Raw genomic sequence first — 11,755 nt, forward strand, 5'->3', positions numbered from 1 at the left:
AAAAGTCGCCATTTTGAAAGCTTTAATCGGATCAGTGTAACACAGTAAAACTTTTTTTTTAACTAAAGACATTTAAGAACATCGTTCAAATGTTTCGGGGTGACAATTTTGACTCGATCTGTATTTGAAGAGGTTGACCGTCCCATGTGTCCTTTTACAGACTTCCTGCCCTCCTTTTTGTCCGTACATGTTTGGTTTTCCTTGAACACCAAATGAAATGTCATAAATCACCTTTACAAATGTTTATATATCATCCACATTCATTGCTGTAAATACGGCAGTCATCACACGCACCATATAAATCCTTAATCCGATAAAGAACGTTAACTAAGGTCATATGACTGGATAAGTGCTAACGAGAGAGTTGCGTCACATGACAACAATCAAGACAACATTCTAGAAGTTTAGGATTTGTCAATCAATTTGAAAATTTGAGTGTCTCTTATAATAGATTGGAATGACTTGAACAGTTGTGATGTTGTTGACGGGGCAAAATCTCCTCATTTTTCAGGACACAGAGTCAACAATTAGGGCCACACTTACTTCGACAGGCAGCTTTTACTCTGAAAGGTAGAGAGGGAAAAAATGTGTGAGTGTGAGTGTCGAGAAAGTTTAGTGCAGCAAGAGAGTGAGATGAACAAATTTATCAAAAGCGTCATAAGCTTGTCAAAAAGTTATAAAGATTATATTCCTACGTTCCCTACATTTCTTTATGAAATATTAATGATTTATGGTTTCATTAAAGGTCATGAATCATTCACAATTTATGCTGGAATTCCAGGATTGAAAAGAATGCAAACAAGCTGATATCTATGGCTGATCTTTACGGGTTGGACAATAACTGAATTGTTTATTTCTCAATGGCGTGTAGTTGTGCTACATTAGCTAGCTAGCGTACGTACTGACCTTCTGGTTTGGGGTGCATTAACATCAGCGGCACTTCTGCTGTCACGTCGCTGCCAAGGAAAGAAAACAAAAGTCAAATCTAAGAAGGTGACAAGAAAATTAATTGAGTTTACCTGGAGGTCAATCCTCCCAGCAGGCTGCAGTGGGGGACATAAAACAGAGGTCAGGCTGCAATTTTGTGTCTGAAGATCATGAAGTTGCATTCACAATTTGCTCACCCTCCTCCTGCCACCATCAGATTGACTTTCAACTTGTAGGACACAAGAATTCCCAGGACTTCCTTCTCCACGCCTTGACGCAACCTGGGAAAAAGTTCCCTCGTTTTTTTACAGAAGAAAAATCCAAAAATAACTTTTTAACGGGTACAATCCTTGAAGGTTGCCTTTCTTATTTTTTTTTACCATTATTTATGAACTGTGGTTAGGGCTAGATGATTTGGGGGTTGGGTTCCGAAAAGTAGGATTAATGGTTGGAGCTCATACTAGAGGCTAGGGAATAAGGTTAAAGGATTAAAGCTAGAAAGTTAGGGTTGAGAAATAGGCCTAGTATTAGAAGCTAGGGTTAAGGGGATAGAAAGGTTAGGGTCATAATGTTGGAGTGCAGGTGTAGGGCTAGGATTAGAAGCTAGGTTTAAGGGTTAAGGGGAAAGGGTTACAGGGTTATTGCTATCAAGTTTGGGTGAAGGGGTAAAACTATGATTAGGGCTAGGGTTAAAGATGAGGGGATATAGTTATATAGTTAGGAATAAGGGTTAGGATTGAAAAATAGGGTTAAATGTGATGGCTGTGAATAGAGGTTTAGGGTATAGGGTTAGAGGGTTGGTGCTATAAATTTAGGTTTTTGAAACAATATTGCTTTCTCAAGGTCCCCCAAAAAAAAAATTTCTGGGGGTCCTTGGGAAACCAATTTTTTAGCACTCGCCATACAGGAAAATATAGCGTTTTTTTGTGTGTCTTACCTGCGTTCGTTTAGGGCTAGGGCTAGGATTAGGGGCAAGGTTTAAGGTTAAGGGGGTTAGAGGGTTGGGGTTAGCGTTGACTGTTAGGACGTGAGGTGAGGGTGAGGGGAGGAGGGCGAGGATTAGGGGCTAAGGGTTAGGGGATAGGGCTAGAAAGTGAGCTTTAAAGGTTAGGGCTAGGAAAATAAATCGTGGGCTAAGGGTCGAGGGACTGAGTTAGAAGGGTTAAGGCTAGGATTGGGGGTTAGAGTTAAGCGTTAGGACTAAAGGGTTGGGAGTAAGACTTAACCTGGCAACGTTTTCTGTCAATAGGGTAAGAATATTTTTCTGTGATTGTAATTTTTTTAAAATATGCATTTATGCACGTATAACAATAATTTTAGTTGGTAAAAAGACTATTTACACCCAACCTACAGAACCTTAGAACTTTCCTTCTTTATAGGAATCAATTATATTACCCTAATTGTTATTGTTCTCCTGCTACAGAGTTTTGACAATCGCCCTTCTGAGACGTTTGTGCTTTTTGAGGCGAAGTGTGCCTTTGCCTCACATGGTAGTGGAGGCAAGGTTAGTGTCTTCATCCTTGAGGCGTCCGTCCAGCGCCAGGCCTCGCTTGTCCTTGTTCTCGCTCAGGAGTGGTACAATGGTCAGCGTGTTGTCCAAAGTTCCGCCTGCCTCCACCGTCTCCCTAGACGCCAAAATGGTCCATCAGTCCATCTATCCATCCATGTCTACATCCATCCATTCATGTCTCCGCCGATCGAACCTCAAACGAAAATGAACTCACCCAAACTCCTTGGAGAAGACGCACTTGGTGTACTTGTCGGCCGAGTAGAGAACGATGTCGGTGGTTTGGTCCACCGACACCTGGATCTTCTTGACGGTTTTGTTGCTGTCATTGTTAATCTTGACCTTGATGGGGATTGACTCGCCATGGAAGTAGAGCTGTGAGGACAACGTCAGTGGCGAGAAGCTGCGCCCCCTTTACCCACACGCCAAAACCTACGTCTTTCTCCAAAGACACCTCCAAGTGGACCGGCTTGTCCGACATCATGAAGCTCTTGCAGATTTCCGCCTTGGGTCCGGAGCCGACCTGAGTCGGTGCGTACTGGATCTTGCGGACGATGAGGCGTGCCGTGTCCCTTCGGACAAAAAAATAATACGAGTACAGCGTCGCTTCAAGCACTAAACATACGCTCCTTGCTCACTTTTTCTCAATCTTCTCATCAGGGTTGCACTTCTCAAGGGCCAGGAAGGCTTTCACTTCAAAGTCAACGCCGCAAGCCTGCAACACACGAGGACATCCGTTCTGTCCGTGTCAACTAAAAGGAAATGACTTTAGCAATAACTTCAACAACATGCGATATGTAGCTGCAGATCTGTCCGGCACATCGATACATCAGCAACTTCTTCATTCTACTGTAAATTTTTTGTAGAGTAGTGTCCCTTGCTAATTGGACATACGAAAACACAGCCCACAGCAGCTTCAAACAGGACATTAACGAGAAGCACGTATTCCTCTCAGATTGTTGAAGTACTAAATGCTACGATCTTAAAAGTGTATTATTTAGCGATTAGCTACAGGAAATATTTACCCAGGAACAAATCATTGTGTGTCATTGACTGAATTAGCAGTTCCATCGTCAAATCAACACACCAATAATTAACATATACATTTGGTAGCCTTCAGACTAACAAAACTGATTGTCAAATAGTTTTTACCATCCTTCACTCAACTGAAACTAAAAACAAACAGATGTGGTGTTCAGTGTTCCCTCTAAGCTGCGCGCGTGCGCAATTGCGCACTACTCGCACATTCTCAGCGCACGAGAAAATCTAGCCAGTGCACAAAAATGAGGGCTCAAAATTAAATTAAGAAGTGACTTAAGTCAAAGTTACAGTGCATGAAGGTAAAAATACACGGGTTCCCCTGACGTTGTGTCCTAAATGCGGTATTTTGAAGTCGAGTCGCAGTAGAACGAAATTGAGTAAAGTTAGTAGAGTTTGTCGAGAACTGCCTTCTTCGGCTCGGCTCACTAAAAGGAACCGGCTCTTTCGGGTCCTAAACGGCTCTTCAGGCTGTTTTTGCTTCTTTAATCCCAACATGACCAAATATTATGTAAAATTATGCACAAAATGATTTAAAGGAAGGGGGGAATAGAACAAAAAAGAAAAAAAATACCAAAATGAAAAAGTAGTGAAAAGCTGAGAAAAAATAAACAAAAGGAAGAGAAAAAAAGAAGGAAAAATTTAGAAAAAAGCCAGAAAAAAAGAAGAAGAAAGAAACGTAGGAAAAAAGTTAATAGAAAACAAAAAGAAAAAAGTAACAGCTCGAAAAAAAATAAACACAAAGAGTTTTTTTTTTAAAAGGATTTTAAAAAAAAGTTGAAAAAAACACGGAAAAATAAGAAAAAGTTTGTGTTGCATTCAAATAATTTCTAATTATATCAAATGAATCTTGTTGCCAACATTGTACTTCCACTAAAAAATGTGATTAAGTACAGTTCTGTATCTTACAGCCGACTAAATGAGCCCCCAAAAATGTTAATATTATGCGACAAAATATATCAGGAAATAAAAGAAATGGATATCTTGTGAAAGAATTGTAAGAACAAAGAGAGTGTGAGGTTTGATTTCGGAAGTATAGTGTATCAAACAGTCCTATCAGAGCTGTTTGGTCCCTGTATAATCCGAGCCAGAATTTAGTCCGCATTGCTGGCAGTAAGTTAGACTCATTTCCAATTTGAGTTGGACTCCACCAAGGCTGCCCTCTGTCACCAAATTTGGTCAAAACAGAATTTCTAGGCGCAGCCATGGCATGGAAGGGGTCTGGGAGCCTGAGTGTTCATCTCTGCTTTTTGCAGATGCTTTTGTGCTGTTGGCTGCTTAGAGCCATGATCTTCAGCTCTCACTAATGTGGTTTGCAGCAGAGTGTGATGCAGCTGGGATTAAGCTTTGCATCTCCAGTTCGAGACCATGGTTCTCAGCCAGAAAAGGGTGGCGTGCCCTTTCCGGGTCGTGGATGAGATCCTGGCCCAAGTGGAGCAGTTCAAGTATCTTGGGGTCTTGTTCATGAGCAAGGGTAGGATGGAATGGGAGATTGGCGGATGGACTGTGGGTCATCAAGATCTTGATTACAAGCCACGAAAATGAGTATCCTTTTCAGGGTGGCTGGGCTCTCCCTTAGAGATGGGTGAAAAACTTGGTAATTCAGGAGAGAATCAGTATAGAGCTACTGCTCCTCCAAATCGAGAGAAGCAAGCTAAGGTGGCTCAAGCATCTGATATGGCATCTTTGAAGCCTCCCTCAGGCATGTCTCACAGGCAGGAGGCTCCAAGGGCAACCCAGCACATGCTAGAAAAACTAGGTTTCTCGGCTGGACTGGGAACACCTTGGTATCATATCAAATGAGCTGGATGAAGTGGCTGGCAATAGGGAGGTCTGAGATTCCCTGCTAAGGCTGCTGCACTCGCGACCCGACCCCGGGTTGAGCGGAAGATAATGGATGGATGTCGTACCTTGCCCTTGTCATCAGGTCCCGGTTGCAGTGACACGGAACACGGGAGGTTGTTGGGAATCTGCACGCAGACAGGTGTTAACAGGTTAGGTCGTAGCGTCAGCAGCACGCTAACGCATGTCAGAAGACGGCGCTACCTCGAAGGAAAAAGGCCGGGCGTCGTCGCCTGCTTTCTTCATTAGCGTCTGGTGCATTTCGCTAAGCGCTGGCTTGTGATCGTCCGGATAAATTTGAACGTGTGTAACCCAAATGTCCTTGCGGAAGCAAAGGCCCATCACGTCAAGGTCGTCGCTGCCATAGCGGAATGCGCAAGCTAGCTGCACGAAAACTTTGCAGGACATGTAACGTGGAAGTTAGCACCTTGGGTTAGAAACATGTTCAGATGTTGAAGTGTCAGCTTAATTTTTACGATCTCAACAGCTTAGAATTCAGCTTGTTGCTAAAACTGTATCCAGTAACGACATTTTTGTGTAATAGAATTTAGCATACTTCACATAAGAACATTCGTGAAATATTAGCTTGTAAAGCGTAAAAGCATCAGCGGCTATGTGATTTAACATTAAACAGAATTTAGTCACATTATAATGTTAGGATGTGAAAACATCATACCTGTTAACTTATACTTTTTCTTCATATATTTAAAGTTTTTTGATCATTCAAATTGTGTACGTTGTATAGTAGTTTCTGTACGGGAAAATTAAAGATATTTGTTTTTTCTTTTTTGTTTTCTAGACTGAAGTCGTCTTGCCCATTTCCGCTCTATTTCGGATTCTCTCGTTCACTAGTAGCAGACAAAACATCATCAAAGATTTCAAATAATGTCGTAGTAATCTACATAGTCTGTCATGATGTGAGTAGATAGGTGCAGCGTTGTGTTTGTAAGGTTTATTATTGTTTAATACAATGAATTGCAATCATTAATAAGGGGAGAAATCGGCTGAGGTTGTTTTAAAGGTTAGAATGAAGTAATGTCAGGTTGGAATGTTAGCATGATCGAGATAACTTTGTCACATTTTACTGTTACTGTTTTACTGTTGTTAGTTTCTGACATTGTAAACACAAAAATTAACATGTTATGTGTATTCAAAACTAGTATGAAGGAATGTCATGAAGGAATGTTAGCATTAAAGAAAGAATTGTGGGAAATCTTATTGTTTGTGTGTGACAACAAAAATGTAGCAGTGTTAACAATTTTAGGATGATAGCATGTTAAGAAGAGCTTCTTCACCCTTTCTGTCTCCAAAGTTGGTCGGGTCCAGCTTGACGACGCCATCTGCAGGACGTTTTAGCAAATTTTGGCCAGGGCATTGGTACTTGTGCATGTGCACTTAGCACACGTATGCTAACCTAGTTTGTCCACGCTGTTGACGTGGTCCACGTAGTCTCGCTTGCCCAGGTAGAGCGTCAGGCCGCCGTTGCCGCTCGTCTTCTTGAAAACTCTGCGGAAAACCAAATAATAGCAAATGTTGGCAACGCAAAATGCTGCTAAGGGGCCAGGTGAGGTGTACAATCAAGGGGAAAAGAAAAACTGGAGCCAGGCATAGGACTAATCACTAGCTAATCGGCGGCCAATCGTGGGTTGGCGTGGAGCAAGCTTGACCCGGGCGACCGCGGATTGCCAGGTTGCCTGAGGTGATGCTTAAGCACCTCCACAGTACCTTTTGCCACTTTCAGGTATCGCCACCACAAGATCTTTAGAAGGTTTATCAAAATAATGCGACCTAAGCCAGCAAGATTAGCCAAGATGGCCTCTTGTTTAACTCGGTCAGGCCTCTGTCAGAATGTATTTCAGTTTGAGGTCCGATTTTTTGGTCAAATACTGGAACAAAATGATGCTATCTGAGAGGGCAATATTACCCACGATGGCCGTTTGTCTCGCTTGGTCATCCCTGTGTTCGGGTTTGAGTTCCATTTTTTTGTTAAAACAAAGTGATGCTACCCGACCGAGCAGGAGTAGCCAAAAAGGCCGCTTCTCTCACTCGGCCACACCTTCCTTTAGTCGCGTTTGAGTTTCGATTTTTCGTTCAAAGACTGCAGCACATTTCAACTGAACACTGATTTGTGGGAACGTCATTAGAAAGAAATGGACCTCCCCCTTTTCCAAATACATCGACCATTTTTTTCAGATGGCTTGTGGGATTGCAACGGAATCTTACTTTGCCATGTCGGGAATCTTCTGGAAGACTTCTGCAAGAAACAATAAAAGCGGGATTGTGTTATACATTGATTTTGAACTTGTCAGTTTAGATGGCGTCCGGGACGGAGAGAAGCTAATCTGGAGCTAAGGATTAGGAAGACATGATTGATGATGAAGACGCCGCCTGCCCGCCCACCTGACTGCTTGCCACTATTTACGGAGCGCTAAACGGATCCTTCGGGAATTAATGCTCTGCCAAATCCTTGGCCCGATAACTCCGGAAACGCACGTCAACGGGACATTGTTGTTTTCTTTTTTTTAGACCGATCTCCTCTTGCCTAATTCCACTCTATTCTGGATCGTCTTGGTCACTAGTAGTAAACGAAAACGTCATCTTAGATTGCTAATATTGTTGCTGTAAGTAAATAAGTGCCTTTCTGTCCTTCCGTCTATCCATCTATTCACCCATCCATCCATCTTTCTGTCTGTTCATCAATCCATTTGTCCATCCATGTCTTTATCCATATTTTCGCCCTTCTATCTGTCTATCTATGTCTTCATCCATCCAAGTCTCCATCCATTCATCCATTCATGTCACCATCCATCCATCCATCCATCCATCCGTTCATTTCTTCGTCCATTCATTTCATCTCTTCATTCCCCCATCAATTAATCTGTCCATTCATCCATCCATTCATTCATCTATCCATCTTTCTGTCTGTCTATCAAACCTTTTGTCCATCCATTTGTACTTCTATCTGTCTATCCATGTCTTCATCCGTCCATATCTCCATTCATTCAAACATTCATGTCGCCATTCATCAATTCATTTATTCATGTCTCCATCCATCCATCTGTTCACGTCTTCATCCATCAATTAATGTGGCCATCTATCAATCCATCTATCCATCCATTCATAGGTCCAGCCAACCATTCATGTCTATATCTATTCATGTATCTATCCATTCCTGTCTCCATCCATGAATGTCTCCATCCATCCACCCATCCATATATACATCCATCCATTTATGACATAATCTATCAATAAATCCATGTCTCCTTCTATGTACCTATCCATCCTCCCATTCATGTCTCAATCCATCGATTCATCGATTCATCCATCCATCTGTTCGTGTCTCCATCCATTCATTCATCTCTCCATTTATCCATCTATTCATGTCTCCATCCTTTAATACATCCATCTGTCAATCCATTAATAAATCCATCCATTCATGTATCTATCCAATCATGTCTCAATCCATTGATTCATATATTCATCTGTTCATGTCTCTATTCATCTTTTCATGTCTCCATCCATACATTCATCTCTCGTTTCATCCATGTATTTATGTCTCCATTTACCAATCCATCCATCTGTCAATCCATTAATAAATCCACCCATTCATCTATCTATCCAATCATGTCTCAATCCATTGATTCATATATTCATCTGTTCATGTCTCTATTCATCTTTTCATGTCTCCATCCATACATTCATCTCTCGTTTCATCCATGTATTTATGTCTCCATTTACCAATCCATCCATCTGTCAATCCATTAATAAATCCACCCATTCATCTATCTATCCATTCATGTCTCAATCCATCGATTCATCCATCCATCCTTCTATCTATTCATTGTCCATCTATTCATGTCTCCATGCATCCACCCATACATGCATCCATCTCTCACTTATACCCTCCCTCCCTCAATCCATCTATCCATCATCCATCCCTCCATAAATCATCCACGTCTCAATATATCTGTCCATCAATCCATGTCTACTTCAATGTCTCATCCATCCATCCATCAATTCATCCACCCATCCATTTCTCCATCTATCCATCCATGTCTACATCCATACATTCATGTCTCCATCCATCCATCATCCATCCACCCATCCATTTCTCCATCCATCCATCCATGTCTACATCCATCCATTCATGTCTCCATCCATCCATCATCTCTCTACCCATCCATCCATGTCTCTATCCACAATATCATTTTTAGCTCATTAACATTTCTCATCTTTATATATTTTACTCTGTTATCATATTTCCCCTTAAAATAGGAAAAACATACCTGATATTTGGTGTGTCACTTCCTATTTTTGCAGTTCATGTTTAAATGTCAAAATCGGCTAGCAAAATGGTTACACTGTAAAATATGCTGCCACCTGCAGATGTGAATAAACATTACGGTTACTCTGCTGATCACTGGAGACAGCATAAAATATTTGCCTTTTTTAAATACCTAGCAATTCATTATGACAAATTAGACACCAGGCAAAGTCTTATGTCAGTCTATTAGGTCATTTTTTTCTTATTTCGGATGGGCGTTAAAGAGACCTTACCTGCGCCTGTCGACGGACGTTTATCGTAAGTGTGTGCAGCCCACAACCGAGGTGAGGGCCTTTTTATGCCAGTTGAAGGGGGGGGACATGCATGGAGGAGGGCTTGGGAGGGGATGACCAGTCCAAAGCTTAGCCATGACAAAATCCAATCAAGCAATCAGGAGCTTTTGAGACACAAAAGACTTGAAAATAATCCACGGAGCAACAGGGGAAATTCTTTTTACGGCCAAAATAAAAGAATTGAAGTGCACTTAAATGGGTCAATTTGACCCCAAACATGGGAGAAAAAAATCCTTTTTTTTTAAACATATTTCTTGTTCTTTTTTAAAGGTTGCCAATAGGAAAAAAATGAGAAAGGTGTTCATCACTAAAAAGGGGAACACATGTTTATAAATAAGACAGAAACTTTTGGTGTTTGTTAATTGTTTGTTATTTGTTTTGGACAGATGTACTGTATTTTTTTTGCCTTCGTGGAAATGTTTTGGCCCATCTGTTATTTATTTACGGCCCATCCCGGATCAAGGCGGACATTCTCGGAGCTCCTAAATCGGGCTCAGGCGTGTACGCTTTTAAAGCTTTTATTCCCAATTGCGCTCGGAAACGTGCCAAGGATTAATAGCTCCAAGCCAATCAAGATTAACAAGCGAGATTCGGGGGGAACCCCACAGCCCTTTCTACGTAGGGGTCAAATGGTCAGATGAAAAAAAAGGGAGGGGCACTTTTTCATGCAAATTTCCTAATAATATTGTCGATTTACCATATAAATATTCTGACTAAAATGAGGAAGTGTTTTTTTCGGCCATATAAAAATGTAATCAAAATATTTTCCGTTTATTATAGAAAAAAAATTGCAAACTTGAACTTTCATCTGTAAAATTTCCTTATCACTGTATGTACCAAATAATTACTTCAAATTTTAGAATGAAAAAAAAAGTTATTTATTATCGGTAAGAACATTAAGATAAAACAATACAAAAATAATCATTAAGGGTAACCAAAAACAGGGCCTGGCCTCTTAGGGCAAAAGAAAATTTCCATTTCAATTTCAAATAGAAGTATTTAGAGGGGGAAAAGGAAGGGAGAAGCTCTTTTGGACATGTGCAAATTTCCTTAAAATATTCTTGATTTAATATATAAATAGTAATAGTGTCATGATTACTAATGTGATTTACCTGTGCCCGCTCATTTGGCGCCAGCCGCCGCAGGTTCTGATTGGCTCCCTGTCACTATTTGAACACAGTCCTGACAGTCCCCTGTTGTCAGTCCGTCTGCAAATCACCGTGTATACTAGGCATGCCTTTTTCGACCCTGACTCCCACCTGTCCCGTTTCTGCTCCCGTCTGTCTCCGGCTACGACCCGTTTTGATCCTGACCACGTCTGCTCTCCCGTCCCGGCTTACGACCTCTTTTTGTCTTCTACGTCTACTCTCCCGTTCTGGCTTACGACCCGTTTCTGACCCCGACCACGCCTTGCTCTACCGACCCGTTTTTCTGTCCCTGACACCGCCATCGCTCGCTACGGAAGATCCACAATCCAAGTACGAGAGCGACTTGTTTCCCGCGTCCAGCCAAATAGGGGAAAATGTGGGGGCAGCACTTCTAGAAATATTCAAATTTCCTTATAATGTTGATTTAATATCGAAGAGGTTGGGATATTTTTCTGCAATGATGTGATTGTCCTGAAAATATTGTCAAAATAGAAGAATTCTAAAAAAATACAGTTTTTTTAGGTGCAGGTTTATTTCCTTATAACACAAAATATTTAATGTGATATTTAGAGGAAAATAATTGAAATTTTTTTTTTTTTTAATGATTTAATGAATTGAAAGCGATCTTCTTTCAAGCAACTCATGCTTGAGCGAAGCCTTTGTCGTTGCAAGTCAA

At 41.2% G+C, this 11,755-nt stretch overlaps 1 protein-coding gene across 2 annotated transcripts; it reads right to left on the reverse strand.

The window, feature by feature from the left end:
- Positions 1–8: 8 nt before the first annotated feature.
- arr3a (arrestin 3a, retinal (X-arrestin)) lies at positions 9–9,943 on the reverse strand. Of its 2 annotated transcripts, none has more exons than XM_088320774.1 (15): positions 9,872–9,943; positions 7,538–7,568; positions 6,729–6,820; positions 6,610–6,654; positions 5,519–5,709; positions 5,383–5,442; positions 3,073–3,149; positions 2,871–3,006; positions 2,652–2,809; positions 2,415–2,552; positions 1,125–1,208; positions 1,020–1,043; positions 907–956; positions 544–563; positions 9–200 (listed from the first exon to the last, which is right to left on the reverse strand). In XM_088320774.1, exons 2-14 carry the CDS (start codon positions 7,543–7,545, stop codon positions 559–561), a joined length of 1,068 nt encoding a protein of 355 aa, XP_088176900.1. In that variant the 5' UTR covers positions 7,546–7,568; positions 9,872–9,943; the 3' UTR covers positions 9–200; positions 544–558. The 2 variants fall into 2 exon arrangements, with proteins under 2 accessions (XP_088176900.1, XP_088176901.1); XM_088320775.1 differs by lacking the exon at positions 9,872–9,943 and adding an exon at positions 9,601–9,697.
- Positions 9,944–11,755: the final 1,812 nt, after the last annotated feature.

The sequence above is a fragment of the Urocampus carinirostris genome, chromosome 17, assembly GCF_059441175.1.
Source record: "Urocampus carinirostris isolate Australia breed hairy pipefish chromosome 17, RoL_Ucar_1.0, whole genome shotgun sequence".
NCBI classification, from domain to species: Eukaryota; Metazoa; Chordata; class Actinopteri; order Syngnathiformes; family Syngnathidae; genus Urocampus; species Urocampus carinirostris.

What these genes read in the sequence shown, in the direction of transcription:
- arr3a (XM_088320774.1), bottom strand. An exon ending in CCCGGCCTTTTTCCTTCGAG is followed by an intron (nt 5,443 to 5,518) that starts GTAGCGCCGTCT and finishes GTCTGCGTGCAG; the next exon opens with ATTCCCAACAACCTCCCGTG. An exon ending in AGGTGTCTTTGGAGAAAGAC is followed by an intron (nt 2,810 to 2,870) that starts GTAGGTTTTGGC and finishes TTGTCCTCACAG; the next exon opens with CTCTACTTCCATGGCGAGTC.